Genomic DNA, 27,091 nt, shown 5'->3' on the forward strand with positions numbered 1-27,091 from the left:
GAGAAGCCGACAGCCAGCCAGTGGCTTTCCACCGGGCCGAGCCGCTCCAGAAACAATTTCCTGCCTGAAACCCGAGCCGTGGGCGTCAGGCTCCGGGGCACATCTGGGATCATTTTACCCATTACAGAAACCGGGGCGTCAGGACCGGGGCATTCTTGGGGTCGGGGTGGATTGTTAAGTGACCCTCCGGGTGGGTTTTTCTCACTGCCGCCCACCCTGGGGCCCAACTGATTCCTTGTCCTCTGGGAGGTGGGAACGGGAAGCGGGAAGGAGCAGGGCCTGAGAGACCCCGAGATGGGGTGCTGTAGGCCTGCTTCAGCAGGGGTTCCTGACACAGCAGAGAGGCCAGCAGGGTGCCAGGGAGGCCGGGGGCGGGGGGCGGGGGGGGGCGCTGCCGGGCAAGCGTTTGGTGCTGGAGGCCTAGGGTCTGCTCCCTCCATCTGTCCTTGGCTTCAACCTGACTTGGAGAAAGGGGCACAAGACAAACGGGGATGCTATGCCTCAGGGTTCTTCCCACCTGAAAAAGGTGACTCCCCCGCTCCCTCTCCAGCCCCATTTCCTGCTTCGTGCTGAGCCTTCTCACCCTGGCGCCTCTGGGCAATTTCGGAGCCTGCCACCCGCCCGCCCGGGAAGGTGTGAATAAGTCACATGGGGCAGACACCGACTGGGAGCTGCCCCGCAGCCGGGTCACATCTTTGATTATCGCAAGCTCGGGATGGGGGCAGCTTCCACTCTGAGAACGGGAGACTAGAAATTACTCACTTGAGTCTCGCAAGAAGGTAGGGACCACGACTTATAAGAAAAAGACTTTTCTTCCCAAATAAAGTTCCTACAGGAGCTTTATGTGAATTGTAAAGACCTGGAAGGACAACCTTTCCAGGCCCTGAAGGGACACCTGTGCTATCTTCCTCGTCCTTCGGACGTTCGACGGAACAGTAACAGCAGCGACAGTGAAAGCAGCCTCATGCTTTTTCTGTGCAGGGCTCTCTTGCCTGCCTTGGATGTACCCAGCACAGTCCTACCACAATAAGTCCTTTGCCCTTATTGTTCTCCCTGCCTGAAATCTCCTCCCCTTCTTCAGCCCCCTGCCTCACACCCTGACTTCCTGCAGGTCCCAAAGCCAAGGACACCTGTTCGGCGAGACCACCCTGCCCACCCAGTCCCCAACAGCAACCACCGCCTGCACGTCCTATCCTGATCCTGCCCTCCTGTTCTCCTTCGTGCATCTCACTGTACCATTGTATGCACAGGGGCCCCCTCTTACATGTGGTTTCAGTTGCGGCCCAGAAGCAGACATCCCTGCTTCCGACCCAGTGTCAGAAGGTCCCTAGTGGCCTCACACTGCATCACAGGCCTGTGTATCCAGCTCGCTCATCGCTTCACGCGGTATTTTATCGTGTCCCCTCATCACAAGGAGGGTGAGTACAGACCAAGATGTTTTGAGAGACACAGAGAGACCACATTCATGTAACTTTTATTACAGTAGATTGTGATGCTTCTTCTAGTTGATTATGGGTTATTGTCACTCCTTTCTGTGCCTAATTTATAAATCAAACTTTCCCATAGGTGTGTCCATGGAGGAGAAAACACAGTCCAGACAGAGCTCGATGGTGCCCGTGGTCCCAGGTGTCCACCACGGGCCGTGGATCAGGGGACGACTGCATCTGTCTGCTGTCAGCTTTCCCTCTGCTTAAATTCTGCAAAGACAGACCTATCGCCTTTTTCCCGTTGTGTCCCCGACTTCTAGAACAGTGCCCAGCGCGACGCAGGTGCATGACGCATCTTTGCTGAATGAATGCATGAGTGGATGAATAAATGATGCAAAGGATGGATGGCTTTAATCACATCCCGCCCTCACTGAGAGGAGTGTGGGTTTGGGGCGAGAAGAGAGAAAAAGGAGAAAGACCAAAAAGGCAAGGCAGGGACCAGCTGGAGCCTGGCTCGTGCTCTCCTGGGGCCTCTCTCGGCCGCCTCACCCGCCCCCTCCTCTCCGTTTGTATTATGGATGCTGACGGATCTCTCTGGATGCCTAGAAGCCACTGCCACCAATTTGGAAAGCCTCCTGTATACTGAGCATGGTTTAATCTTCCCTTGATCAGTCCCTGTAGGGACCCAAGCCACCTCCAGGCTATTATTATGGACATAAATTACCATCCCATTGCAGATGTGTAGGCGAGCCATTAATAACAATTTCTGATTGATAGAATGACAAATAAACCCAGTTTGGCTGCAGGAAACCCTCAGAATCTCTGCTACAAAAAAGACAAGCGGGTTAAAAAAAATAACACCAGTGGGGGAACATGGGGGGCTCGCTGCCAAGCCAAGCTGCTATAATTCACTTCTGTCCAGAATCAGCTGCTGAAAAGAATAAATGATTTCTTTTTTTTTGTGGAACGACCACATGTTGCTTCCAGAAAAAGTGACATCTGGGCCCAGGTAGATGAGCCGGGGGTGGGGTGGGGTCGGGTGGTCTCTAAGCAGCAGTGGCCAGCTAGCTGTGTCTGGGCCCAGCAAAATGCAGAGCCAGGTGTCACTGCTCTAAAGCTACAAGGGATGCAAGGGGTCAACTGGCCAGGGGAAGGGCAATGACAGTGACTGTCCTAGCCTCAGCCTGCTTTGTCCCCAGAGACAATCTACCCAACGCCCAGCCCCCTGTGATGCAGCGTCCCATGCATGCCAGGATTCCCGCCGGCTGACCTCTCAGACCACATGCCACCCTCACATCCTCCGTGTCCCCAAGGGTGTGATGCCTCAGAAGGAAGTTTCACCTCGTTGGACGCAGCCCCCCGTTGCCACGGCTGGCTGGCTCTTCCTCTTTGTCAGAATTTGTTGCTGTCCTTGAATTCCTGTGGGGAGAGAGCTGGTTTTAATGAATCAACCTGCATTTCCATGTGGCTGGTTTTTCAGTGTCAAACTAGGACTTCCTCTTCCCCACCCACGAGCACATTAGCAGCATTTCCCAAGGACCACGTCTCAGGCACGGTTTCCTAGGGTTGAGCACACAGTGGGTGGATTTCGACCAAAGCACAATGTCAACTTGTTCCTCAGTTATTCATCAGATGTTAGGAAGCCAAGAAGAAAAATGAGGTTGGCACTGGGGTTTCCAACAGCAGTCCTGGGTCCCTGACCACCACGGCACCTGCCCATTGAGTGAATGCCAATGTGAATGGCCTCTCTGGGTCAAGCCCGGAGAGGGGTCTTCCAAATTGGGGTCTGCTCATTTATTCAGGTCTGCACAGACTCACAAACTTCTCTTCAGCAGCCAGAGTAGGCTACAGGGTCTCAAACTCAAGGGCCCCTGGGGTCCTCAAAGTAAGATGACAGGTAATGCAGGTGAACACATGCAGCATGTCTCCCTCAGATGTGAGTGGCCCCCCCCTCGGTTCCAGCCTCTACTGGCCAGGAGGGGACGTGGGGCCCCATAAGACCAGATGGTCCCATTTGCTGTTTTTGAAGAAGCTAAAAATACACATTTGGCAGGGGTGGGTAATTCTTCAATTTTTAAATATTGGCAACTTATTCAAATTTTGGCAAAGTGCTGGGCCGTCCAGAAGTGTGTCTGGAGACCAGACACAGCCGCAGCCATGTTGCGGGCTCCGTTCTGAAAGGCAGCAAGGTGACTGCACGCAGCACCCACCTACCCTCCTGGAGCTGAGGGCGCATAGGTGCTGCGGGGAGGCCTGCAGGACCACAGCAGCCAGGGCCTGCCAAGCCCCACCAGACCCCGTGCCCCACCCCACACCCTGCACCCCTGCCCACGCCCCACACAGCAGACTGCCGGGCTGCAGATCTGCCGGGAGATGAGCGTCATACCTGCTGACAGCCAGGGTGCGGGTGCAGAAGTGCAAGCAGGCGCTGTCCTGGCTCTGCACACAAGCGCAGCGCTGTGTCCACTTGGAGGGCTGTGGGCTCTGCGGGAACAGCCCCGTGGACCTCCTGCCACGGAAGCTCCCCCTGTAGTTGGACAGTCCATAGGGCACAGTCCGTCTGCAAAGGACAGAGTAGCGTCAGGGCTGCATGTGGACAAGCCCGCCTGGCCTCCCCACTCAGGGGGCATCTCCACGGAGCTGGCCGCGGCTGGGAGACCCTGGCCGCCGCAGAAGTGATGGGGTGCAGCCACACTTCCAGAACTGGTGTCCACATGCTCCCCCAGGCTTTGGGCCTTGGAAGCCTCTGCAGGCAATCTTAAGCCCTGTTTTCCCCAAGCACCCCAAAGTGCCCTGGAGCCGAGGGGCCAGAGAGGTGGAGGGCTGTGGGGGAGGAAAGGTGGGCACTGCCCTGGGCCCACCTCTCACACATCCAGGGTGCCCCCTTCTGGGCAGTTCTAGGGTGTCTCCCTGTTCCCAAGCCCTGTGCAAGGACAGCCGGATGACCCACATGCTGGTGCCCCATGCCTGGGTCTGCCCTCCGTACCAGGAAGAGGCCTGCCCAGCCCCCAGCCCAAGGCCCGCCGGCCGCACCCTGTCAGCCCGAGGCCCAGTGTCTTCTGTGCGCACGTCGCCTCGCCTCGCCGTCTGCTCTGACGGGAATACACAAATGCAATTACAGATGCATCCTGGCCCCAACGCCGTTTCTTAGAAAACACAAACATCAGAGGACCCCCTGCGCCCTGTAAGACACAGCCAAGGACAGAACTGGCCTTGGGAAAAGGCTTATTTAAAAAGTCTTATTAAAAAGTCTAAAGCTGTTTACCAATCTCATTTATGGTTGGAGCGGGGAGGAGGGTGATGGTGTCACTTGGAACCATTAACATTTGTCTCTTTCTTATGCTCATGTGCATCCAAACCATCACTCTCCAGAGAAGGAAGAAGACTGCCAGGAGGCAGTGTGGTGGAAAAAGTTAAAAGCATATACTTAATTCATTAGCACTATTGAACAGGACTGGGGGACAAATTGCTAATTACCAGAGGAAATTCTGTGGCCAAAAGTTACTGTTCCAATAGGGCCTGGTTTTCCAAGATGAACCACCTTGGTTTCTGTGAGCCCCATGGAGTATCACCAATCATCCGCCTCAAAGGGATTCTGACATCCTTTCTGTGTTTTCAAAATAAAATAAAATTGGATTTACTTTAATTCGAAACACACACTATGGAGCCCTTTCAGGGTGGTGGGGGCCGAGTAGCGGTGGGGGGGGCAACTCTCCGTGACCTGATGCTCCGAACCAACTTCCCCTTGCTGGGTTGGAGGCCAGAACAAGGGGCATCGCAACCCCACTTCCTTTCTCGTGCTCTGCGTTGTGGTGGGTTCCTACCTGATCGGTAGAAGGTGGGCTCCTCCTGCCCTTGAAGAAGGCCTGGAGTTGAACAGTCTGTGCCCCCAAGATGGGGAAAGTAAGCAGGGTCTGGTCCTGTTCTGAGCTGAACATGTGCTGACACCCCATTTCTTCTCAGCAACAGGGCCGGGGGCAGGCACATGCGGACAAGACATATACAGACACTGCTATAAGGCAGGATTTGGCTAAAGGTGTATTTGTCCAGTAACTGGGCTGCATTAGACCTCAAAGCGTTGACATTAAACCCAGTCCCCATTTCTTGGTGAAAATTACACACAGGAATAACCAAGCTCCCATTTTTCCATCAACAGCAAGACCTGCAATTTTGAAATTGCTGTCAGCTGATTGTGCATTTGTGTGTGCAGAGCCACTCGACTTCAATGAAAACACTCCAGAGTGTTTTAACTAAGGAAACGGAGGCAACGAGGTATTTGTTAATAGAGAAATGTGAAGGCTTTCTCAGCAGCCAAGTGCAAAGAGCTCGTATGCAAATGAACCCTCATGATTTTCAAAGAGTGTTTACTTTACAGAGAGACACAGCACCCTGTCCTCTTCCCCACAGGAAGGATGAGAAACTCCTGCTACAAGCCCTGGGCATCCAAGTGTGGTATCCCATGGGCTGACTTCAGCCAGGGTTGGGGGAAGGAGAGAAGCTGAGCAACTGGAAGGTTTAGAAGGTGCCCAAGACCACAGAAGAGCCAACCTCTAGTAAGGCTCCAGGTCCAATGGAGGCCCATGGGTCAACGTTTTTAGTATATGTGCTGCCAAAGCGAACACAGTGGTTCAAAGTTTTAAAATCAATCTGATAAGCTCTTAAATAAGACAGTTCTATCTTTCTACCTGAACAAATATAGCTTTAAAACACCTTGGAAAAAAAATAAAATAAAACACCTTGGAAGTCCAACCTTGAATTTAGAATCTTGGGTCTCCTTGGAGTGTTGCAATGTGGCCATTCCAAGGAGGTCTGGCACCCTCTCTTCCACCCTACTCTGTCCTACACCAAGGGGGCCTCATCCACCCCTTGGCCACCCTGAGGGCTTTAGGAGATGTGCCTGGAGCCCTGTCCTATCCCTTGGTGTCAGACTCTGGAACATACCTACTTGCACAGGCCCTGGGAGTGGGCTTGGGGACATTTGGGTAAAGGATTCCAGGATCCTGATTACCTGGAGCACGTTCTAGAAGGGGCTTTAATCCCATGGAGTGGGAGACATGGCCAGAGGGAGGTCAGACATAGCCATTGAACCCACACAGTACAGGACAGGGGACTACACTGTTTAGACTTAAATGCGGATCACCAGCTCCTCAAGAATAGAAGGCTGGTCTTCTTCTTTTGTACCTGCCATGGACCCAGCACGAGACTGAGCCAATGAAGGCTGTTGACTGAGGAGCTGGTAGTAATTGTGAGATAATCTAGTCTGGTAAGACTGGATTCTTTCTAACCTGTAAAGTTCAACAGCCACAAAATTCATTACAAAGAAATCTCCAACATTTGCCGAGCATATCATACATATATACATATACATATATATGTCTCTACCATTAATCTGAGTGTGATGGGGATATAGAAAGGTCTTCAGGATTCATGTCCTACTCCTGGGGTATGAAACCAGGTGGAGGAAACATTACAAGCCAATATATACAGGATGTGCAAGGTACACAGAGCACAGAGAAAGGTTAGTTGGTGATTCCATTATTGGGTTGTCAAGCCCTTACGTGATGGTCACTCCACCCTCTCGACAGCTTTCTGATCAACAAAAGGGCTGTTGGCCAGACTGATGCGCCTCACTGCATGTAAAATAGTTAGCAAAGGGCTACCAGTAAATTAATGATAGCTCTCGTTGCTGCTTATGTGGTCTGGGAATTCAAGTGAGTTGTCATCAGGCAGAAAAATCCCACCTACTCGGCCTGCACTTGAGATGTGTGACCAAGTAATAAAGGAGCCAGAGTGCCATATGGCACAACAATGCCATTCTCTGCCACGCTTCCTCCTGGCTGCTCTGTCCATCTGCACGGCCCATCTAAGAAGCACTTGGACTTCATTTGTCTTGGTGCCCTTTCTCATGTTTTAATGTTTCTTCAACAGTGAGTTGGAAGGACCTAATGGTGGAACCATGAAAATGAAGTCCAATTGGCCGAGAACCTTTGATCAGCATACTCTCCAACCAACTGGTGTAGCTACTATTGAACAGGAGGGCTTGGAGAATGCGATTCTTTGTAAAAAGTAGGCAGCTCTTCCATCTGCTCATGTTTCAGTTGTAACACAGAGCTCCATACAAAAGAGAAGCAGATGAGAAGATCAATCCAAATGCTCTTAGACAAAACAAAACAGTCTTCCAGCATACCTACATATGCGACGTCTAGCGTTATGTGTCTCTGTGTAATAAATTGTCCCTCAACCTACGTACATTATTGATCAGCGATGGTGATGCCAGAGTCTTATTTATCACAGTGTTCCTTATTTACCGCTTTCCCCAAATGTCATATATAAATGTTATTAAATATTAAATTTCCAAATCCCCCATATTCATTCTTCATCCATATATCGCACTGAAAGCACTTGATTTCTCTCAGCAAGAAGTTTTTAAATAAGGAAAGTTGGCTTTTTTGTTTTGTTTTTTTTAGATTTTGTTTTTAAGTTCGGTGTTGCCTTTTCATAAATGAATTAGTGACCTCCATCTTTCTGGTCAGGAAACTGGTGGCTATACCTGAAGTTTAAAGGAGAGATACAGACATTCGCCAAGGCCAGCCAAAGACTCATTGGTCAAAATCTAATTTCTGAGGAAAGTTATGAGACTGCCATTGAAAACTCGGTTTTTACTTCCTTCCATTGAGAGGCATTCAACAAATATCTGCCGAATGTTTTTTGATGCGCAGGCACTAGATGACACTCAGGGGGATCATCGATGAACAAGACAGACAAGTGACCCTACATACCCACACAGCTTTCATCTACTATAAGGGTTAGCAAATTAGCATTTTATGGGTTTCAACCAATCAACAGAGGGTTGGTTTTTTTCTTTTAATTTGAAAATTTTACATGAATATCCCAACTCTCAGCTTCTCCTGAATAACTAGAAGCTATACTAACGCCAACCCCACTCTCCACCATGACAATGATCGTCTGGAGCTGAGCCACAAAGTCAGAGATGGGGCAGAAAGGCTCCATTCTGCCCCAGTCCCTGCCACTCCCCGTGCTTCTATACCTTCCCTGCTTTGCTCACTTTTATTCTCTGCCTGACCTTCAGGGGGCATCTGTGTTGACCTGACCACCCAGTCTGGTGGCTTGTCTCACAGAGCAAAGCCACACAGGTCATAGGACAGAGTGACAAAATCAGAACCTGATACAATTTTTATAACTACAGTTGCTCACAATTTTAAAAGTCTGTGTTCCCTCTGAGCGTCTCCGCAAAAAATAGATTGTCTCATTTTGGTCAGAAAGTCAACTTGATGACCTATTCCCTTTGTTCACACTCCCCCTGCTGAAATGGGAAGCAAAGGCAGTTTCACCTGTGGCCCTGGGGCCGTACCGAACAGAGGGCATGATCCGCAGACCCGTCCCGCCCCCGGACTGGGACACCAACGACCACCCACTGGCAGGCCAGCACCTGCAGCCATTAGATACCTGTGACCGCTCCCCTGAGAACTTCTCAAGCCCAGCATGCTCTCCAACGACGGCTCCATTTCAGACTTTATTAAACTCCTTCAGCAGCAGGCATCACTGACCTGCTCATCCAGGCTTAGAATTTTCCTCTTGGGCAAGGAAGAAAGTGTGGCTCACCTTCACTCCCTGCCTCAGTCACCTTAGCCAGAAAGAGGCGCTAGGTAAGCGCTCTGCTCTGACCCACACGACAGGAGGCTCACTCACTACAGGATGTGGCCATTCACTTCCACGAGCACCCAGAGCACCTGCTAAGCACAAAGGTGAGGAGATGGGAACACCCCTGTCAGAGGACTTGATAGCCCAGAATTCTCTAGAGCCCAAGGCCAAGCTTGGCTGCCTCATCTCCCAGAATCCAAGCACTTCTCTTTCCTGGGGTGGGGGTGGTGATCCCTCCCCACTGTGTGAGGTCTCCGTGAGACCCTCCGCCAATGTCCCTCACCTGCCCCTGTCTAAGGACTCATAAGGTGACCACACTTGGGCACATGAGACCCTGTCTCTCCCAAGATGCCTGGTGAGGGCAACTCAACCTCCGAAAGTACCCTGGAGCTGCTCCCCGCCCTGCGGTGTCCATGCGTCTGTGCCCTGGGGGCCCTTGGTCCCAGTCCCTTTCCCGCTGCTGGCACTGCTTCTTCCTGTCTGTGTCCTCTCCACAAACGTCTCTGGCATCATGTTAGCTAGACTAGGTTTTCCATGGCTTGTGACCAGCAATGGCTAGCTGATCCAGAACTCATTTTCTTGAGACGGAAGTGACCGTGATCTCTCAGATTTAATAGGAAGACCCAGAGAGTCTCCAGTTGCTGGGGACAAGCAGAGATTTTCTTCATTGCCACAAAACATGAAAGAGTGGGTTCAAAGTCAGGACAAAACCCAGCAAACCAAGCTGGCTGGAGTCCTTTCTTCCCAGTCCTTTCTCCTATAAAATATTTGCTTTGGCTCCTACTGTCCTTTGGGCAGGTGAGAGCAAGCATACCTGTTTGCTCTCCTCCGTTTCAAGATGCTCAGAGCCCAGCCCCAGACTGTCAGCTGACCACCGCAGAAGGTTCACCCTCCAGCGAACTAGTCCTTGTCCACTCCTCAAACGCTTGTGCAAGTCTGCTGCGGGCCAGGCCTCATGCCAGACAACCCACAGGGGGCCCTTCCAGTCTCCAGGAAAGAAAACAGGCCAGGAAATACAGCTCCTCAGCGACCTTGTTATACAAGCGGAAAACACACACATGCTTTCTGGTTCTAAAGACGACTACAGAGGCCCTGTGCTCACAAACAATGTAAAGTGAACTGGCAATTTGTAGCTTTGCCTCCACTGCAGAAGATCCTCGCGTCTTAAAGTTGCAAGACCCCAAGACAGAGACTGCCTGCCCCACCACCAGCCCGTGTGGAAAGTCCTCCTCCTGCAGCCCCCCAAACAGCCAGTGAGCCTACAGTATTTGAAAACATCAAAAGTGAGCAATGTGTTGTGTGTTGGTAGTTAATTTTATTATTATTATTTTTTTTTAGGATGCTACCCTACCAAAGGCCGGGGAGGGGGTACGTTTGGGTTCATCCAGGACTGAACTGTTTGGGAATATCACCGGAATCATAGGCATGTTCAGAGTCTGTTGAGCATTGACCCCCACCAATCAGAGCCAAGAATGAGGGTAGATTCCACAACTCTACTGTAATGTGGCTTGCTTCTTGTCCCCTGGGGTTGGCAACACCAGACCTTTCCACCTGGAGCCACTGACCCTTTCTGCCTTGTTCCCTTCTGCACCCAGGGCAGTGGAGGCAGTGTCTGGCTCAGAGCCGTGCTCAGAAATACCTCAGTAGCTCAGCAATCACTGTGTGTTGTATGAATGAGGGAAGGAAGGAGTGAGGTCTAAATTACCTGTTACTTCTGGCCCACATCCCATCTCCCACGTGTATTGGTTTCTTGGCTGATTTCTTGGATTTCTACTGTTGCCCTCAACTGGCCCACCTTAGAGGGTTTTTCCCAGAGAGAAGATATCTCGAGATGGAGGGGAAGGTACTGGAAGCTCCTGCTGGCTACACCACTGGCATGAGGGGGAAACCAGGTTGCACAAATGATCGAGACACCAGAAGTGACACGAGTGGCTTCACTAGGAAGACCCGCATTTCTGGTCCAAACAGAAGACTAGCTCGGTGAGGGTCCCCAGTGACCACCTTCCCTCCGGGCCTGAGAAAGGAAAGGGCCGCTGGGTCTCTGAAATGTTCATCCAGCTCCACGTTCTACCTAGAGACTCTCCAACACCTGTGTCCCTCGGTCTCCAAACAGCCCGGCTGCCGGAGTTGGCATGACGCTTCACTCCAATAATAAAACCACAGCTAAATGCGGGGTCCCTGCCCCCCAAGCCAAGAGGCTCCAGGGCTCAACACCTGTACATGTAATGCTTCTGCCTATACTGTTATGTCCCACTACCATATAAACAAACTTAAAAATAACGCCAAAGCCACAGACTTTTTCAGAGTCTGTTGGCCTTTTCAGGCCACCAGCTCCCTAGAACACAGGCATATCCCTCCTGAAAACACAGCCACACGCCCACTAAAGGAGACACGGAGGCACGAGGGGCCAAAGGAAAGAGGAACAGAAAAAAGCTCCTTGCTTGCAGTGTGGTGTGAGATCGCCAGGAGCTACGGCTCAAAAAGGAAGTTAGGGAAACAAACGCCACCACTATGTGGGGAATGAAAGCGTCTACGAAATCCTACAGATTAGCTGGTTTCCCTCCATCTGGCGCGGCCCAAATGCGTGTATGGGGGGAAGGCTGGAGTTTCTCCCCCAGCCCCCCGTGACCCTAACGGATTCCAGGTCGAATGTAGGCAATTCTACGTCTGTCTGGCACGGCCTCATTAGAAGTTTATGCAAAGCTGCAGACAGATGTGGCTCAAAATAGTTCCCAGCCGTGGAAAGAGTGGCGGTAAAATAAGGAGCAGGTACTTTTTTTAAGGATGGGGGGTGGCGGTATTTGCAGGAGGATAAAAAAAGAAAATACAGACACCATCATACATCCTTTAAATAATCCACATAAGCCAGAGAAGACACCCTTGCTAATTTTGAAGAGATTTCACTGTAAGGCTGGAAAATGCTACTGAACAAAGACCCACTCGCCAGCGCAACTGTAACAAAGACTGCTTTTCCTCCTAATCTAGTTGTTTGTGTCCTTGGGTCGTGTCCTTCAGGGAGCTCTGATGCATTGGTCACTCGCCTCAAACTAACAATAGTTGAGTCCCTGCAGGGATACAGGCTTTACCCCCAAACGAGAACCCAATGTTGGGATCCGGGCAAGGTGAGGGAGGCAAGCCAGGCACGCATGGTGTGGGATCGTATACTACAAATGTTGGTATTTTGTTAATGATGAACTTTCTGCTTTAATTTTTTTTAAATATTGCCTTAATATCCCATTTATGTTTACTACAGACTCTTGGGCACATCCCTGAAGACCACCCTTGAGGGAGTGTGTCCCTGGCCTCACCCCAGCCTCCACCCTGCAAGAAACCCACGGAAAACAGTCCAGGAAAGATACACACATCTCTGATTTCTCGCTGACCTGCTTCCGACTTTTGGCAGAACTTGTACACTTCCCGAGTTATAGGCGGAACAGGGCCATTTGTGCCATTGTCACTTTGGGCTTCCTTGCCTCTTATGGCCTCCCGAAATGAATCTGTTTCATTTTTGAAGTTACTGGGCCAGGACACAGGGCTTACTGCCCACTGAGTCATCCTGCTAAGTCAGCCCTGAGCAGGCCGTAAAAGAAGAGAAGGCCTATGCCTCTCAGCCTTCAGACAAGTTCTCCAAAAGCTCTGGCGTCCCAAGGCTTCCAGCTGGCGCAGCTGAGCAGGGCAACTGGATACCCTTTTCTGCTGTCAGTCCATTTGAGCCACACTTGCTGGGGACACAGGGGTTTAGACGCACCCCAAACTGTGTCTGGACGAGCAGCTCTTCCTTCGCAGTAAGACAGGCTCATATCCCACGTAGGGGAAAGTATGTGCACATTCAGTTCGAAGGAACTTTGTTTCTATCGGAAACAAGACACAGAATGAGAGCTGGCCACCTCCTCATGTGGCAGGCTAAGCAGTGCTTTCTTTCCCAGGGCTGCCTAGAGGTATGAAAGGTGCATGGAGGTGCTGGGGGTCGGGGCCAGCCAGGGCTCTGGAGCAGAGAGTGGGGCTGGCTTCCAGCACAGCCGCAGGGCCTCCTGGAGGAAAGCGCTGTTTGCTCCCAGCTTCCTTTGTTTTAAATTCTTGCAGGAATAAACCACACCAGAGATGTCAGAGCCTTTCACCTGCCTTCAGATTTAAGGCCAAGTTCCCAGCTGTGAGGTCCCTTTCATCTAGCAGAAACTCAAATTCTCCCGCCAGGGTCACACCAGGTCAAGCCCTTCGTTCCAAACCTTCTTGCTACAAAGCAAATTGCCCCTCGCCTCAAGTCACTCCCTCGTCGTGGGGTTCGGCTGTGTTTAGGCCTACCCCATCTCTGCTCCCACCACCTTAGCCTCCTCACACCTCCCCTGGGGCACAGAAGGGGGATCTCAGTCTCTGTGACCCCTATGGTGGGCTTGTCTGGTGTGCACCAGCCTCTTCCACAAACTGAGACTTAGCCCCAGGGCCCTCTACTTCTAAAGACTTATCTTGCCTCCTCAGAGATACACAACTTGGACTCAAAACCAGGATCTAAACATTTACGAGATTTCAAAGGATGCAGAAATGGTTACACGGGGAGACAAACTCACACAAAGTCAAGCAAAGCCATCATGGGTCAGAACCCCACATCCAAACTCACGTCCAGTCTGGCCAACAGCAGCTTCTCTCACGGGTCCTGCTCACTGGCGCACCGAGAGTGGTTCTCTGTAAACCAGTGTGCAGAGTGTCTCCAGGAATCACTTCCCGGCAGCGCCTTCCAGGCCCTGGGCAGGGTCCTCTGTCCACAAACCCCAAGGCTCCATGTTCACTCCGGGGAGCACAGGAGCATGCAGACAGACCCCTCACCAGGAATTCACCAGGAGGCACTTAACAAACCGGTTCTAAACTCATCAGTGAAATCATCCCGAAAGGCCAGAGCCCAGTGGCCGCCCGCACCGCCCCACTAATGGAGGGAGCCTCTGGTCAGCGCCTCCAGAGGATACCAAGCCCCAAACATTCCAGTGATTTGTCCAGGGTAGAGGGAAGCAATAGAAAACAGGAGAGGTAGAAAGGGCGGGACCAAGTCTCACTGAGCCTGGAACAACCTTTGGCCAGCGTCCTTATCAGGCTACTTATCAGCAGCAGAGGCAGCCAGGCACACCTTTACCCCAGGTCCATACACCTTATTCTAATGGAATGCTAATAGACCGCCTACCTGGCCATCGAGGGTGCAGCTCGCTCAGTGCGGCTCCAACTCAGGAGCTGGGGCAAGACCCAGGATGGATGGTCTATGGAGGTGACCTCTACTGTGCCAGAGAAAGAACCTTGTACTCACTGGCACCCTCCAACCACAGAATGGGGTACGACAGGCAGGATGGGCCCTGGTCACCACCCCCAACAGGTTTACAGTCCTCAGGTGGCACAGCTATCCTGATGGTCATGTCTTCACTATATTGAGTGTTCATAGATTCCATGTCCCATCTCCTTTCTGGTGTCCTCCTCACACGTCCTCACTCTGTGTCAACGTTGGCCATCCTCCTCCTCTTCCTCCTCCTCCTCTTCTTCTTCTTCCTCCTCCTCCTCCTCAGCACTGTGATTATCAAGAGGGCCAGGAAGAGTTTGTTTCCATGCCTGCACAGCTGCATCTCCAGCATGGGTCATGGGTTGGGGGAATCACACAGAGGGGAGACAGCTGGCCTCGCATCAGCAGGAGGCTGGGGTTCTGGATCCATCCATTTCTCTGGAACGTTCTAACATTTGGAATGCCTCTTCTTGGAAATGTGAACATGACTTTCTTGAACAACACAGGGGCCGAGATGAATCTGTGGTATTGCTGCCTTTTGTGGCAAAATACATTAAAATACAAGTTTCAATGTTTTTTTAATTACCATTTTCTTTTCTTTTCTTTTTTCTTTTTTTACTCTACTTCTTTGGGGAGTAAAAGAACCCAAAACAAATGTCATTCTTGCTGGACTGAGTCAGTGAGGCATGCTTTGAAGAAGCCAGGGTGGCAGGTTGGTCATCTTGTGAGATCCCTATCCCAGAGTCAGACTGGCATTGGAGTCTCACCCAGGGGACACTGAGAGAAGGCCCCACACACCCAGGTGACACAGCTAGTCAGCCAGGACACAGAGCAGAGTGCCTGGGTCTGGCGCCTTCCCACGAGTAGGGGTTGTAGAGTCTAGATTTTCCACCACAGTTGAGACTGCAAACATGCACACCATTCTTTTCATAAATACATTCCTCCTGGTCATGAGATCACATGGCTTGGAGTTTTGTTTGGAAAACATGGTCACCATCACAGTACACAATGCCTCTCCCCCATTATGTGCTTGGCCGGATTAGCAGATGGCAGGTTCTCTCAGTTCCTGGAACAAAGTGGAAGGAACACAGAGGAGCTCCTTGCTGGGTATCCTGCAGCTCCACCGGCCATTTGATGGATGGCTCACTCTCCAGCCAGGTGGATGGTGGTGGGAAGAGAGGGATTAATTTTATGTGTCGACTTAGCTGGGCCACCAGAGCCAGATATTTGGTCAAATGCCAATCTAGACGTTGCTGAGAAGTTTTTTGTTTGTTTGTTTTCTTTTTTTTAGATGTGATTAACATTTAAATCAGTAGACTTAGGGTAAAGCAGATTACCCTCCAGGAGGTGGATGGGCCTTGTCTAATCAGTCAAAGGCTTTCATGGAAAAACCCGGTGGTGCCTGAAGAGGGAGGAGTTCTGCCTCCAGAGTTGAGGCTGCAACATCACCTGCTGTGTGTGTACATGTGTGTGCGTATTTATACAGGCATGTCTGCACACACACATGCACACATACGCCGTCCTGTGAGTTCTGTCTCTCCGGAGAACCCGACAAATACAATCCCACACTGTGTCCTAGGACACTCCTGGTGTTCAAGCATCATGGCAAACAGCCCCAGGTGTACAAGCATGTAAGCACGTGGACTACTTGTTCACTACTTCTCCCTAGTTATCTTATTCTTGACAAACTCTCCACAATCATAAGATGGGTTGTGTTTCTCTGATTTGGAGTTTTGTTTCTGTTTTTGTTGGCAGTGGTGGGATTGCTTGGGGCGGGGGGAGAGGGAGAGCTCCCTAACATGGCTAAAGAAAGTCATGAAACCCACACGGTGCCACGGACCAGCTGTAGCCTCAGCCGCCTCCACAGGCCTAGGAAGTGCAAGCCATCCAAGACACATTTGGTTCCTCTTTGGGGCCACAGACTTCCTGGAGGCTACAGCGGAAGTTACGGGCAACACCCCTCAAAAAATGCACATTCCCACATGTGTCTGCCGGGCTGTATGGGCCTCTGGTTAGCATCCACACACTCTGGAACAAGAAGCCTCATTCCTGGGAGAAAGCATCCAGATCAGAACCTCAGTGACACTCAGCAAAAGGACGAACCTCCAGGCAGCGGGGCTTAACCAAAAGCCAACCAGCATTATTGAACACGGGATGTGTGCAGAGACGGCTGAACAAGCTGAGGTCTGGAAGAAGTAAGCACGTAGGTGGATGTGAGAGAGCCAGCGACCTCAGCTCTTACACCCACAAGACACTTCAGGAGTCCCTGGTCTCTCAAGCCCTCACTGGATATTGAACTTCCGCAGAAGATGCATAAAGAGTCTCGGCAGTACTTTGCATGTCCCACCTGCAGCTTGCAGGTCCTTACATGCAGTGCAAGTGACCTGCAACCCCGCAGGTGTCCTTCCCAGGCAGAGGAGGACTGTGGGGTCTATCCAGGCCAGCGGCAGGGCCTGGATGCACATTACACGCTCGAGAAGTCTTCACAGACCAGGAGGGTCTGCAACAGGGAGTGGGTAGGGAAACAGACGGGAACCCAGAAAAGAGCTCATTACTCTCCACTTTCAGCCCAATTCAGCAATGTTTCATCCTGCCATTTCTCCAAAGGCCCACATTCTCCATCCCTAGAGCCCATTTTCTCACATTACAATCTTGTCCAAGATGTTTAAAGATAGCAAAATGGATCTGTCTATGAATCTATCGAGTTTTGGAAGGAAAGGAAGAAAGGGAAGGAGGGAGGCAACCATGGGGCGGGGGGTGGGAGGGAGGAAGAAAAGAGAAAGAGCATCTGGAAAAACCTTCCTTATAAAAACTATTTTGCTTGTCTAACTTCAAAATGTTCATCTGGCTGTTGTCATTTTTGTTGCACACAGAACTCTCAACACCATATTTAATCCTTCTTTCCTAATGTCTACAATGAATCAGGGTCAGGAAGGAGGGGAGGAGGTCAATCTAACTGTGAGGGGGACGTCAGCAAGTTGGCTGCCCTAGAAAAAGTCAAAGGTCCGTGGATTCATATAAGACAACTTGGAATTACGAGCTAGGGCTTCAAACAGATCAGAGGGCATTTGCTGAGCCTCTCAGGCACATGGCAAGCAGTCAGTCCTCCAGCTGGTGCCAGGAGCCTGGCAACAAGCAGAGTATGGAAGTAGACTCCAAACCCTCTCCTTCCTCCTCTCTTCTCTCCTCTGCCCCAGCCCCCCTGCCCCTAATTCAGTTGGCTTTCCTTTCTCCTTCTACATTGACAGCTTGGGACTCTAGCAAAGGTGAGACTCAATCCCTGCGTCCTGGATTCTGAGAAGATACTTTCGTCAGATCACAAGGGGGTAGGGGTAGGAATCAGAAAGGACAGGTGTCAGGGTGATGGAGGCTGCAAGAAGAGGAGACTCTGGTCATTATCTGAGAATACAAGGAGCCCCACCCCCACTGCACATCACACTCTTCTCCTCACAAAGGTGAGGCTGCATCTTCTTGGCCCTGGGCTGACTCTGCATAGACATGCAAACTGGAGCCTCTGGTTCAAAAAGAGTTAAGAATTCCAGGATAGTGTTAAACTGAGCATGAGTCCCTCTGAGCCTGGACCCTGAGCAAGTGTCAAGGTGGTTTAGTGAAGCCAGCCCTGTCTGCCATTCTGGGGTAATTGGGTCACTTTCCAAATCTATCCCAGATGCGCTTCGAGATGCTGTCACCTGGTCTGAAAGCTACTTGACCCCTCAGGGATACCCTCCTTGGCCCCTCATGTTCATGAAACAAGGTGGGTAAGGGAGCCTGTTGAAGCTGTCACCCACTGTGCTCAGAGGTTTGAGGATGAAGGAAGCCATGGGGACATGAATCAAGGTGGCTTCAAACATGACAGCAAAGCTGCCATTCCCAGGGAAAGCTCCTCCATAAGAATCCCTAGTAGGGCACCAGCAGGAGTCCCACGAGGTCCCAGGAACACCTGGGAAATGGAACATGGAGACATCTGGTCCAAGTCCCAGATTTGAGAGTTCAGGATGGCAAAACCCAGAAGGCAGGTAACCAGAGCAAGGTCAAGCCCTCTTTCCTGTTTGTAAGGTGATGTTTCTGCAGAGGGAGGTTCCCAGATGGAGTAAGTGAATGGGGGACACTGTCAAATCCTCCCACCACCAAGCGCTCTCGACCCCATGGTATTGGAAGAAGGTTGACTTTACAGCGAGGCAGACCCCAGGACTCCAGGTGGCACTGGCCTTGGTCCCACAATAAGAGTTCTCAGGGGCTGTAAGGGAGGAGGAGAGACTGTCTGTGGCATCAGGTGGCAGTGGGTGGCAGTGGGTGGCAGTGGGCAACATGGGTGACAGGGGTCAGCCCGGTGGCAGGACCAGTCAGCACTCCAGCCCTGGGAGGATAGGAGCCTGGTACCCTGTGGGACTTCACATTTCCTGGGAAGGTTCCACCAGGCCCTGCCAAGCCCACCCCTGCACTCTCTGGAGAGCAGGCTGCTTTCAAGGAATTTGAAACTCCTTGGAGCCTGGTAGGGTCGAGGGCAGGGGGCCCATTCAGCCCCTGGGGCAGGAGATAACTTTCCTCCATCCAAGAAGAACTTCTCAGGTGTCTAATCCCTCTGGCCAGCTCATTTGTCTCAGAGGGAGGGCTCCCCCTTCCACCGGATCAGAAACTCTGAGATTGTGTTTCTCCCAGGCCAGGCCCTCAGAGGAGCTGGTAGCCACACCCCTGACCTGCAGACCAGGCCTGAGCTGGCAGGAGGCCCCAGCAAGAGCTGGAGGCTGTGCCAGGGTCGGCTCCGGGCTGACCTGGCAGGGGTGGGATGAGGACCTCCAGGAGCGAAGATGTGGGCCGGCCCTCCCAATCACTTCCCACCACCCAGGGCTAGGCTGACTCACTCAGGAGTGTTGATCCAGATGATGTCCAGGTGGCAATAGTAGACACACTCCTTGTCTTTGTATGTGAAGCAGGTACAGCGCCTCGCGCGGCGGTGCACAGGACCCCCCTTGGATGCCTGCTCCCCAAACCGACCTGGTTCTTGCTCCTGCTGGGGGCTTCTGGGACTTGGACCTTGCATTGCGGTCATGGCCACAGGCTCCTGGATGTCCCCCTCAGATCTGGCTGTAGGGGGGGTCCCGGGCACGCCGCTTTTGCCAGCGTCCCCAGGCTGGGGGCAAGGTACCAATCCTGCAGGAGGCAGATTGAGAGGCTCCTGAGCTCCTGGGTGTGCAGACCCCCCCACACACACACACACCACCACCACCCTTCCCAAAAACCCGGAGGGGGGCGGGGGGGGGTGGGGAGGGGGGAAGGGGACAACCAAACTTTCTGCAAAGTTTGCGGGCCAGTTGCACTTTCTGTAACGTCTGCAAGCTCTGCCACACATTCTGAAAAATTTACACAGTTTTCCAAGAGTTTACAAGTTATGTGCATACTTGGTGGAAAGCTTGCGAGCTATTTTCACTTTCTGCAAAGTCTGCAAGGTACTCGCCCCCGTTGAAAACTTCGCGATCACTTTCGCACGGTTTCGGAAGAGCTGGCAAACTTTTTTGAAAAGCTCCCAACTGTCTGAAACCTTCACCGCGGCCACCAGGGCGGGCAGCATCTCTGGCTTGCCGGTGGGCTGCAACCTCGAGAGCCCCCCGGGCAGTCGCGCTCCCGCCGGCCCCTCGGCCCGCCCCCAGGCGCCTCCGGGGGTGGCGAGCCCCGGCCGCGGCTGCTCCCCCCCGGCCCCCCGCCCCCGACGCATCCATCCTTCCCCGCGCCCCCGGCCCCGGGTCCTTTTGTGTGCGCCCGCCCGGCCGGGAGAGGCGCGCCGCGCCGCCCCGCCCGCCCGCTTACCTGCGGCGGAGGTCACCGTGAGCCCGAAGAGGAGCCACAGCCCCGGCTCCATGAACCCCGGTGGGGCGCGGGGCACCGGGCCGGGAGCGCGGGCGCCTGTGGCCGAGAGAAGGCTCCGGGCCGGCCCAGCGGCCTCGCCCTCCGGCTGCGGGGTCGGAGCCCGGCGCTCGCTCGCTGCGTCCCGGCCGCGGTCACACTCTTGAGCGCGCGCTGCCCATCCCTGCGCGGGGCCGGCTGTGGGCTCGGGCTTTTCTGGCGCCCGCACCACCCCCTCGCTCCCCGCCCCCCGGAGGGGCTGGGGCCGCCGCGCGGGGCCTTTGAACCCGGGGCGCGCCGGGGGTCGCCTCCCCGCGCTGGGGGGGAGCGGGGGCGGCGCCGGGGCGGTGGGCGCCGTGCGGCGGGGGCAGCTGTCCCGAGGCCACGCGCGCGCACACTCACACACACGCACACGCGCGCTCCCACTCTCACCCGCCGCCGCGCTGCCCCTGGACCTGCAGCTCCCACCCACAGCAATGCCAGCGGTAGCAGGCTGCTTCGGGAGGCTGCTGGCTTTTATCTCAGGGGCCATGGGAAAGCAACATTTCTCAATGTTCGCCTAATGACACCTTGCCCTTGCACAGACCGTCCTGCCAAGGCCCTGGGCGTACTTTACACTCGTGACTCACGGGCACGGGCAGTGTCTCCCTGCCTCTCCCAGGAGCTCAGAGCCAGTGGGTGTGGGCAGTGGCAGGGGAGCAAAGTCAAGCCAGAAGCAGGTTAGCGGTCTGGGCCCCCTGCACAGAAGAGGGGCTTCAGTAAGTCCCTCCCCCCGAACCCCCTTCCCTTCAAGGCTTTCCAAGTGTCCACGTGTGATGTTGGAGGCTCACCTGAGTCTCGTCCTCTGCCCTGAGCAGCACAGAAGACAAGGGTTGCCTTATTTTGCGGTGACCAATACCATCTGAGCTGTGAATGGTGCCTGGGCACGCAGGAAGCACTACAGGAAGATTTGTGGGTGAGCGGATGAATGAACGAATGATTTGGCCCTGGACTGCTGACCTCTGAGAACACCTGGAAAGCCTCAGAACCCTGCCCTTACCAGAGCTCTCTGACCAGAAGGGTGGACAATACACAGAGGCAGTGCTCCAGATGGCACTGGGCAGTCCCCGCAGGGCCACTGCCAAACCCGTCAACTTGTGCTGGATTGGAGTTGGCTTTCCCAGGGAACCTCAGGCACGGCCAGGTCCCAGGCCAGGCCACACTGAGGGTGGTAAACAGACCTGCAGCCCTGGAGTTGCTCAAGCCTCAGGGCACTGTGGTCACCTTAACACAGGTCCCCAAATCCTTTGACACTCCCCCCATTGTCTCCTCCCATAGAAAGCAGCAGAAGTCATAAAGGTGCCACAACCTCCACCTGGCTCCCTCCCTCGGGACACTGGTCCTCTGAACACAGCCACCATGCTAGGAGAAAGCCTGAGTGAGCCTATGTGCAGCCATCACAGGGAGAGAACCCGAGGCCTCACAGCAAAGGCAGTGCCGACCACAGACACGTGAGGTGAGCCCAGAGGTGACTGGAGCCCCAGCCTCGAGACTTGCCACTGAGGACAGGCGGGTGCCCTCCACTGTGGCCCACAGAACCCAGGAGCACCACAGAGGGTCATCTGCAGCAGTCAATGCTGGGTAATTCATTACCACGCTGTGTGAGGAAAAAAGCAGGCAAGTCCCCAGAACCAGGCCGATGGGGAAGTTTCTCCAGCCCACTCCACCCCTTCCATCCTGCCCAGTCCTTGAGTCCAAGTCAAGGAGAGGAGTGGGATGTGGAAGACAGTATCCTTTAGGGTAATTTGTCACCAAGCAGGACACAAGCTCTGTAGGGGGGCTCGGCTTCGTTTTTTGGTGCTCCATGCTTTGAAAATTAGAAAAACCCAAGACTAGGATTATCTTCTGTTCCTGCTGGGCTACAAACTTGGATCACTTCATCATTATCCCTTCCCTTAGAATTAACATATCAATCACCTACAAAATAAAATGTCTTGGACTGAGGGATGGCTGGAAAAAGAGAAAAATCAACTAATGAGCTAAAAAGAGAAAGGGATAGGAGGTGGTCTTTGGGTGTGCCCAGACACACGAGGTGTCAGAGCTGCTGGGACCACTCCCCGAGTCCGTTGCCTTCCACAGCTTGGACAAAACCAGTGCACCTGGGTGAGCACTTTGGGAGGCATCTGCGCTGCAGGAGACCAGCCTGGCACTGGCCCACCTCTTGGGGTCTTCTAATCTAGGTGACAGCAGGGAGTCTGGGCCAGAGAACCAAGGATATAGGCTGCTGAGACCAGAAGACACCACGCAGAGCTGAGACAAGAGTTGACAGCCAGGTGGACGGTCGGTGGGGGCAGAATTTTAACTGGTCTTCAACCAGGTCAGCCCCCTGAACCCCATGATTGGAGTGGGTACTCACCTGACATTCAGCAATACCCGCTCTCCTGTGAGAATGTTCTCCCCCTTTCCGCTCTTCCTCTGGCCTCTGACCACTCCCGGGATAACGCCTCCATCAAGAATGTCTCATATAATCTTCCTTTTCGTGCTGAGAGACAGAGGCCACAGGCTTGGAGACCTCGGGCAGGACACAGAATCCAGACAGGATTTCTTACTCTCTCTCTCTCTTTCTTTCTTTACATTGTGGTAAAATATATATTCCATAAAATTTACCCTCTTTAGCATTTTCAGTGCACAGCTCAGGGATATTAAATATATTCACATCGCTGTGCAGCCACCAACACGACCCCTCTCCATAGACATCTCTTTCATCTTACAAAACTGAAACTCTATCCCTCTGAAAACACCAACTCCCCGTCTCCCCCTCCCCACAGCAGGACAAGCCTTTTGTGTCTGGCTTATTTCACTGAGCATGATGTCCTCAAGGTTCATCCTGGTTGTGGCAGGTGTCAGAATGTCCTTCCCTTTTAAGGCCAAATAGTGTTCCCTTGTAGGTATAGACCACACTTAGCTTTTACCATCCACTGACGGATGCTGGGTGGCTTCCATGTTTTAGCTGTTGTGAAGAATGCAGCTATGAACACGACGGTGTAAATACTCTTCTAGAGCATTCTTTCAATCCTTTAGGGCTGGAGTTACTGGATGACATGGTGACTCTGGCTTTGATTTTTGCAGGAACCTCCATATCGTTTACCACATAGGTCCCATTTTGCATTCCTGCCAACAGTGCATAAGGGTTCCTTTTTCCCCATATTCTCACCAGAACGTATTTTTAGAATTTTTCTGATTTTTGATAGTAGCTATCCTAATGAGCATGAGGTGAGGTGGTATCTCATTGTAGTTTTGGTTTGCATTTCCCAAATGACTAATGATGTCCAACATATCTTCATGTGTCTATTGGCCTTTTGTATGTCTTACTCTGAGAAATGTCTGTTCAAGTTCTTCACCCAGTATTGAATCTGGTTGTTCTTGTTGTTGTAGTTGGGATTTGGTAACATTGTTTTAATTGCATTTAATTTTTTTGTTTACTACCCAATTTATTATTTTTTTAAATTTAATTCAATTTGCCAACCTGTAGTACATCACTAGTTTCAGATGTGGTTTTCAATAAATTCATCAGTATTTCATTTAATTTTACATTTATCTTTTATTTATGGCAAGTGATACTGGTTTTCCATGTGTGATGGTGAATAGAATTCCTTTCTAAATTAACTTATTAATTAATTAAATTTTAAAAAGTAACCTGAATTAAAATATGAAGTAGTCATTGTATAGGTGGTTTGGAGACTTAGCAAAATCCCAGAGCTGGTTTGCTCATAATGGAAGTCTGGAAAGATCTCATTAAACTAGGCAAGGAGGAGGGACAAGATGGAGGGGTGGGGGTAGCCGGGAAGGGGAGGGAGGACAGGGGAAGGAGGATGAGGAGCAGAGCACTTTGACTGCAAAATCCGTAGAGAACAGTGGACAACAGCAGAGAACTGTTCCTTGCCCAGTAAAGGGGAAATCTCATCATTCTTGAAAATTACTCTTAAAAAAATCTGTGGAAATTAATAAAACACATATATATATATTTTGTCAAATTGAAGGTACAGAGGAACTCTGGAAATCCAAATCACTTGTCCTATAATAAGGAAAAGGCACAGGACAATGCCCCTCTCCACATCATTGGTGCTGCCTTGGGAAATCCAAGGGCTTTCTCTCTGGGCTCTTGTGGTTTGATCCAGCTGTTTGGTATGTGCAGGAAGGAGGACCTGAGAAAATCAGGAGTGGTCTGGGAGTCCTGTTTCTGTTGGATTGTTTGGCCACTTAATGGTGCATTGATTGATGCCTTAGCCATGACTTTGAATGTTCCTATGGGAAATGTTGGTTATTTTTTTCCACCCAGCATCTCCTCCCTGCCTTTTGGTCACAGCACTTTGGTTCTTCTTTTAGGACCCACCCATCCTTTGTCCACATGGTCAGTGGGTCTAGGACTCGAAGGTAGTGACTTGTGACTGAGATCTGGCCAATCCAGAGATCCTGTCTGTTTGGCTACAGCCATCAGTTCAGGGCTGGGCAAGGCTGGGCCAGCAAGTCAGTCTCAGAACTTTAGCTAAAATGCTTGAGAATGTATTCCCTGGGACTGTGGAGAAGAAAGGAAATGTATCTGAAGCTACTGGTAGCCACCTTGCCACCACGAAGAAAGACCCTGCGAGAATGGACCCAGTATGGAGCAAAGTGGACTCAAGAGCTGGAGAGACTGGGTTGGTGTTCTCTTTCTAGCCCCTGGATCCATCTGGGCCTGAAATCCATGCCTTCCCTACACTTTGCATTTGTAATAGCTCATAATTTCTTTTTTGTTTAAGCTTATTTGGGATTCTGTCATTTGTAATGGAAAAAAAAAATTCTGGCTAGAACAGTACCAGCCCTTGTGGGCTTCAGGCTACACAGCATGCAAAGGGAACAGTTCACATGATTTGACCGTGAGCCAATGGTGAGGGTTTTGCCCTTCTGACAACTCAAAAAACCCTGAGCTATCATTACTCTCATTTTCCCGATGAAGAAAGGTTAATGGTTAGAGGCTCAAAAAGGTCACAATGACTGGTCCGTGGTCACACAGCTATTAAAGTGACAAAGCCAGGATTCAGATTCAGTATTATCCAGTTCCAGGAGCAGGGTTCATAACCACTAGGCAGCTGCCTCTCAAACGCACACCCGGGGTCGGTAATGATACTTGTTTTCTCCTGTGTACCACTGATGAGCGCTCACCTCTCCATCTGTCTAGCTTCCTTGTTCCCACGCTCTCTGATGCAAGGTCGCCTGAAGGACTGTGTCTCCTCTGCAGCAGACACTGAGTGGCCTCTCTCCTCCTCCAGGGTCTGCCAACCCTCCATGATCACCTTTTGCCGCCTCTGCCATCAAATGCACCCCACAGCAGAGTGATTTCTTGGGCCGGTCGTGGGCCTTGGCCAAGTGCGTGGCAGGGTCGTTCTGTGGACTTTCCAGCCACCTCTTCCAAGCTGGCAGATGTGTGGCTGTATCTTTGAGACTGTACCTCTCACTTCACTTTTGAATCAAGATCCAACCGCTAAGAATATTGTGATGTATCTGGATAAGCATCGCCTCCAGTTGCCTCTTCATGTGTTTTGTGATTCTTTCGAAGATTGTTTTCTTTTAAATTTAGAGGATTTAAGTGAGACTAACATAATACATTATGTACTATTCCATTGTCCTGGAGTTTCTTCCTCCCACCCAACCTATCCAGCAGAACCCTGGACTTGCTCAGAAAGCAGATAATTAAGTGCTTTTCTATGTTATCCAAGTCCTAGTTGTGCACCTCCTCGTCAGCATGAGGCTCATTGTGAGATGCACTGCAGGAGGTATGAGGCTCCAAATTCCCTGCTTTGAGTGACATAAATTGTATATAAAGTTCCCAATGAAATAAAATTATCACAATGTATTCCAAACTTCAGCCCTGCCAATTACATGTGTTGAAGGGCTAAAAGAAATTGGTTTGATCCCCCTCACCTCAAAAAAAAAAAAGAGAAAGAAAGAAAGAAAGAAAGAAAGAAAGAAAGAAAGAAAGAAAGAAAAGAAAAAAAGAATCTAACAATGAGTCTAGCAAAAACTGTTTAAAAGAACTCCAGAGTTCCTCCTGTGTTTTCCATGGCTACCCCTTCCATATCCTGTTCCTTCAGGTCTGGACTATATCTTCCCTTGAGAAACCACCTCTCCCTACAGTTTGTGTAGCTTGTGTGGGGCTCCAGGGCCAGGGTTATGTCTGTGGACTGACCAGAGCATCACATCACTTTTAAGATAGGCAGACCTCCAGAATTATAATACATTTGTGTGGTTTTAAGCCATTGAGTGTGTCATAATTAATTATAGCAGCTGAAGGAAATTAACACAACCTTGACTACAATGATTGGTTGGGAACACTGAGCTGTGAGCCAAGCCTGGCCCCGTGGGAGCCAATGAGATTCAGTTCCGGGACTCTGAATTCTTTCCTTTTTTTCTTAATTTTTTTTTTTTTTTATGAATTCTTTCCACGGAGCTGCTGAGAGGACCAGAGGGGAGCTTGCAGGTGCTGGCAGCCATCTTGTCACCAGGAGGGAAACATCCATCCAACACAGAAAGAACCGAGGTAGAAAACACGAGCAGGGAGCTGAGATTAAGCGTTGAGCCCCTGGATCCAACACAACACACTGGACTTTTCACCTCCATCCACCAGTACGTTCCCATCCTTGAGCCAGTTCAAATGAGGTTTCTGGTACTTACAGGCAAGAGCATCCTGATGTTTCAGCTCAACTTACTGTGACGGTGGCTGGCGCAGAGGTAAGGGGTCATGGTATCAGCTGGCGATGGATGCACCTGCTGGTGGTCGTCTCAAGAGCACCAGCAGGATGGGCGTGCCAGTTGACCTGGTCAGGGGATGGGAAGTGCTACCAAGATAAATATTTAAAACTTGTCCAGAAGATCTGAGGTTCCACAC

At 51.6% G+C, this 27,091-nt stretch overlaps 1 protein-coding gene across 2 annotated transcripts; it reads right to left on the minus strand.

The window, feature by feature from the left end:
* Nucleotides 1-378: 378 nt before the first annotated feature.
* On the minus strand, nt 379-20,378 carry EDN3 (endothelin 3). Of its 2 annotated transcripts, XM_055306906.1 has the most exons (5): nt 20,152-20,378; nt 19,209-19,497; nt 3,814-3,987; nt 2,769-2,846; nt 379-457 (listed from the first exon to the last, which is right to left on the minus strand). In XM_055306906.1, the coding sequence occupies exons 1-5, from the start codon at nt 20,201-20,203 to the stop codon at nt 421-423; spliced, it is 630 nt and encodes a 209-aa protein (XP_055162881.1). In that variant the 5' UTR covers nt 20,204-20,378; the 3' UTR covers nt 379-420. The 2 variants fall into 2 exon arrangements, with proteins under 2 accessions (XP_055162881.1, XP_055162889.1); XM_055306914.1 differs by lacking the exon at nt 379-457 and having other exon boundaries at nt 1,463-2,846.
* Between the last annotated feature and the right edge of the window lie 6,713 nt (nt 20,379-27,091).

This window comes from Nyctereutes procyonoides, unplaced genomic scaffold (genome assembly GCF_905146905.1).
Source record: "Nyctereutes procyonoides isolate TBG_1078 unplaced genomic scaffold, NYPRO_anot_genome, whole genome shotgun sequence".
Classification (NCBI taxonomy): Eukaryota; Metazoa; Chordata; class Mammalia; order Carnivora; family Canidae; genus Nyctereutes; species Nyctereutes procyonoides.